Source organism: Octodon degus, unplaced genomic scaffold, assembly GCF_000260255.1.
Source record: "Octodon degus isolate 3935 unplaced genomic scaffold, OctDeg1.0 scaffold00005, whole genome shotgun sequence".
NCBI classification, from domain to species: Eukaryota; Metazoa; Chordata; class Mammalia; order Rodentia; family Octodontidae; genus Octodon; species Octodon degus.
The window spans coordinates 8,921,631-8,926,125 of record NW_004524581.1 but is presented as its reverse complement, the minus strand read 5'-3'; the positions used below and the strand labels follow the sequence as shown (position 1 = coordinate 8,926,125).

General features: G+C 51.4%; 1 protein-coding gene across 3 annotated transcripts in view; it reads right to left on the bottom strand.

Moving 5' to 3' along the window:
* Hk1 (hexokinase 1) overlaps positions 1-4,495 on the bottom strand; it is a 91,970-nt gene that overhangs the window by 13,377 nt on the left and 74,098 nt on the right. For all 3 annotated transcript variants that reach the window (XM_023723403.1, XM_023723394.1, XM_004623957.2), the window contains 3 exons: positions 2,636-2,940; positions 606-754; positions 197-316 (listed from right to left, as the gene is read on the bottom strand). In XM_023723403.1, the coding sequence (XP_023579171.1) occupies positions 197-316; positions 606-754; positions 2,636-2,940 (574 nt within the window). The remainder of the gene's footprint in view (positions 1-196; positions 317-605; positions 755-2,635; positions 2,941-4,495) is intronic.

The following is a 4,495-nucleotide window of genomic DNA, read 5'->3' as shown; positions in this document are numbered from 1 at the left end:
CTTGTTCTAAGTAGGTGCCTTAGACCACTGAGCCATCTCTCCAGCCCCAAAAGTAGTATTCTTAAAGCGTTCAGGAAATAGTAAAATAATGCCTGGGTCAAACCACTATGACAAGGGAACCGGTTCCAGACAGGGACGCCAGAGGCAAGCGCTGGCTTCCTGGCCCCCTCCTGGCCCCAAACTGCAGCACACTCACCGCATCCAGGCTTGTCTGCTTGCAGGGAAAGGAGAAGGTGAAGCCCAGGGGCATCCGGGGGCCTTTGATCCCCATGTAGTCCAGGAAGTCGGAGATGCAGGACACGATGTGGTCAAACAGCTTTAAGGAGACAAGAGGGGTTGTCTGGGCTCTCTGGTCTCACTTTCGCTGCACACGTAGAAATGTGAACGTGTGCACACACACGGGCAGAGCAGCCCTTTCTCCAGGATCTTCCCCGACATCAAAGCATCACAGGCCACACGCGGCTGAGGGGGTGTGGTGTTTTGGGACCGTGGGGGCACAAGTACATGGCTGTGGGCATCACAGGTTCTGGGCATGACAAGGACACCAATGCCTTAAGCCCTGTGTGACTGACACAGCTGCAGGGGCCGACAGGCAGAACTCTCACCTCTTCCCCCGTGCCCTGCATGATTTCAATGGGAATGGCATAGATCTTGTTGTGCATTTCCACTGTTCTCTTTTTCCCACTACGAATTTTCACCAGTAGGACGCGGAAGTTCGTTCCTCCAAGATCCAGGGCCAAGAAGTCACCGTTCTCTGTGCAAGTGAAGAACATAAAGAGCTGCTGCAAACAGCGAGTGCTTCTTGGCAGCCAGCTACCCCAAGATTTGTGAAGGGAGACCTGCCACCCCTCCCCACTTAGTACACAGCACAGGCTCACAGTATCGGGGCCCCTAAATCACTGACTGCACAAACTGCACCATTGGAAAGAGCAAGGGCCCCGTCAGTGAACCACCTGTCACAGTAAACAAACTTCACCAGGCGAGGCATGGCGGCATACACCTGTAATCCCAGCACTCGGGAGGCTGAAGCAGGAGGATCATTTCAAGTTGGAAACCAGCCTGGGCTACAAGGGAGCTGAAGGCCAGCCTGAACTACATGAGACCCTATCTCAAAAAGACAAAAACAAATGAACAAAAGAACTTCACCAGCATTACTGAAAAGCCTGGCAACAAGGTCTTGATTTAGGGAACCTCACACAAAAATAGCCACATCCCTTGCCTGCCCTGCCCCCAACCTTCTCCGAAACATGACTGTGCAGATCTCCTCCCCTGGATCTCAGGCAAATCGAGGGTGGCAGAAGCAGCACTGAGGCTGGTTTCTGTTAGGAGCTGGGGCTAGATGTACCCCCAAGCCTCACGCGGTCGCAGGTGGGGCTTTCTGGAGGTGGCTGGACCTTTGATGACAGGATGGATTCACGTTTCAATGTTAGGATTGAGGCTGCCCCCACCTGGGTGTGAGTGCTGCCTGCCCTAAGAGTGGCAGCCTGGAGAGACAAGGTAAGGGCCGCTGTCACAGCCTGCCATTTGCTGCTTCGCTGCAGTCTTCCTGCTGTGAACTGCCTCTCCTCTGCGATGCTCCCTGCCACACCACCCTGCCTCAGAGCCAAGCACATCTTTCCTCCTCTAACTTTAGGTGCCAGGGATTTTGTCTCAGCAACAAGAGAAGTAACTAAGACACCCTCCGAGAGGCTTTGAAGTCCTTTCTGTCCCTGACAGACACTGTGGCCACTGCACAGCCTAAGCCCAGGCGCCCACTGGAGGATGGGACACACAGTCAGGCACCCGGCACCCCACTGTACATATGCTTTTTTTTTTTTTTTCCTGTATTTTCAGGGAAGGGTGTACAGGGTGTGTTCAGGGTCTCACTACGAGATCGGACTCAGTGATTCTTCTGTTTACAGCCTCCTAAGAGCTGGGATTACAGGCGCGTACCACCACGCCCAGTCTCCACTCCACTCTACAGACAGACTGAGCACCCCAGCTGAGCCAGCGGCAGATCAGGGCTGAGTCCAGTAGAGATCAGCTGGGAGGAGCACAACCATCTGGCTGGCCACAGCCTGGTGAGCAGTATTAACAGCTGCCAGTTTCATGCGCTGCCCTTGCGGGTGACTCTAATGCAATAGTGATTGACTCACACATACAACATTCATTATCCGGAGGATCCCACAGAAAGCTCTTCTGCGTCCCCACCGAGCTCAGCCTTGGTGAGAACCAGCAAGATGATGATCAAGGATTGAACACTGTTCTCCAAGGTGCCTGAGAGGGAAGCCCAGGCCCGCGTCGCCCTCCCACAAGCCGTGCCGGGACTGAAGAAAGGAGCATTGTGTGCAAGCCCACCCACTGGTTTGCCGTGTTTGTGAGAGAACCCAGAAACATCTCAGTGCCCTGTTTCCTTCTCTTTGAAGCACTAATTTTAATACAGCTTTGAAAAGCCCTCGCCAGGGAAGTCTGATCAGAAGAACTGAACTGCTCTGAGCCACACACAGGGCAAGTCGATAGTGTGGGATGGAAAACAGGCTTGAGCAAGTGCCAGTTCTCGCCAAATTGTGCATCACTGGAGGGTCCAAGCCCCAGCCCTGCCGTGCCTGGGTCACTGGTCTGAGTGAAGGACAAGGTGGCCCCACCAGCTCCTCACCAGTCCCGTCTGGGGTGCTCCGGACGAAAGAGGGCAGCATCTTGACCACTGCCTTGTCGTGGGTCTGCCTCTTCAGCCCCGCCTCCATCTCGGCTCGCATCCTCTTCTTCACCTCCATCAGCATCTCCTTGGTGAGGCGGAAGTTGGCCAGGGTCTCCTCTATCTGCCGGTGTTGCTCGGCCAGGCGGTAGGCCACTGCGGTCACCATGGCAGCCCCCTTGCCGCTGCCGCTCTCCGAGAGGAGGAAACGCACATCAGAGTCAGGTACCAGGCGTCTCAGGGTCTTATGGAAGCGCCGGGAATACCTGGGGAGAGGTTGGAGGTGGACGTGCCATCCAGCTGGACGAGTCACCTGTCAGGGCCCCCAGTGTCCTTTTATTTCCTCAAGCTTTACTTTTTTCATTTATGTATTTCGTACAGGATCTCACTACGAAGCTTGGACTTGTAGTGATCCTCCTGTTTTCAGCCTACTCAGTGCAGGGATTACAGGTATGTGTCATCATACCCAGACACATCTCCAACCTAGGACTGGGGATTGAACTCTGGTCCCTGTGCTTGCCAAAGCAGGCACTTAGTCCACTGAGCTATCTCACTGGCCCTTCCCCAAGATTTAATTGATCCCTACATGTACTTTTCTCATAACATGAGTCCTATAGAGCCAATGTGCCCACATATGCAGACAAGTAAAAAAATAAAATCACTCCCAGTCACCAACAGAGAGGACTCTCATAATTTTATGAGTATCAAATATAAAATATTCAAGGAGATCATACATTGTGGTGATCAAAAGCACAGGGCTTCGAAGTCAGCCAGCTTCCTACACTCACTCAGCGCCCTTGGGCCTGTCACCACACCACCAAGGACCGCACTGTTCACCTGACGTGTGGCAGAGCTAAATGGCTCCCTTACAATGCTGAGATTAGTAATTGGAGCTGAGGAGGGTTCCATAAATAACTGCTTTTGTTCTTTATGTTTGCTTGGCTCCTTCTCGCTGCCCCAAAAGACTATAAAAGGACTTCAGGGCTGGACTGCACGCCGCACAGGACTGTGGTGTTCTGTGCAGGCTGCCTGCCCAAGGAAACCGGAAAAGCAACTCCCCAAAATACGAACGGCATCAACCCCAAGGGCTAGGAATCACAATGACTATTTGCTTTGTTAGTTTTTGAGCTATTTAACTTTTTCCTGAGTATGTACTACTATCTGAAATGAGAAATATCTAATCAAAAGGTATGTTTAAAATGTAAAGCTAGGGCCGGGGAGATGGCTCAGTGGAATAAGCGCTTCCCTGGCAAGCATAAGGACCTGAGTTCAATCCCCGGTTCTGCAAAAAAAAAAAAAAATGTAAAGCTGAAAAAAAAAAAAAAATGTAAAGCTGCAGACAGCTCTGAATGGGCCTGGCTGTGAAGACGCAACACCCCAGACTGCGCATCTGAAAATGATTAAGGGGAGCCAGGCATGGTGGCGCACACCTGTAACCCTAGCTACTGAAAGGGTTAAAGCAGGAGGCTCTCAAGTTCAAGTCCTTCCTGGGCAACTTAACAATACCTTGTCTCAAAAATAAAAAGGGCAAGGGATGTAGTTCAGTGACACAGCAATCTTCAATTCTATCTCTAGTACCACAAAATAAAATAAACTTTATGTATATTTTACCACTTTACAAAATTTAGTACGCTATTGCAAATCCTGTGGCCTTTTTGTCCAAAAATTAACTAAGGAATTCCAAGGAAAGCCAGGCACACGCACCTGTAACACCAGCTAGCCGGGGCTGAGAAAGGGGCTCACCTGAGCCCAAGAGTTCAAGGCCAGCCTGGCTAACACAGCAAGACCCTATCTTTTAAAAGGAATAAATAAATAAATAAA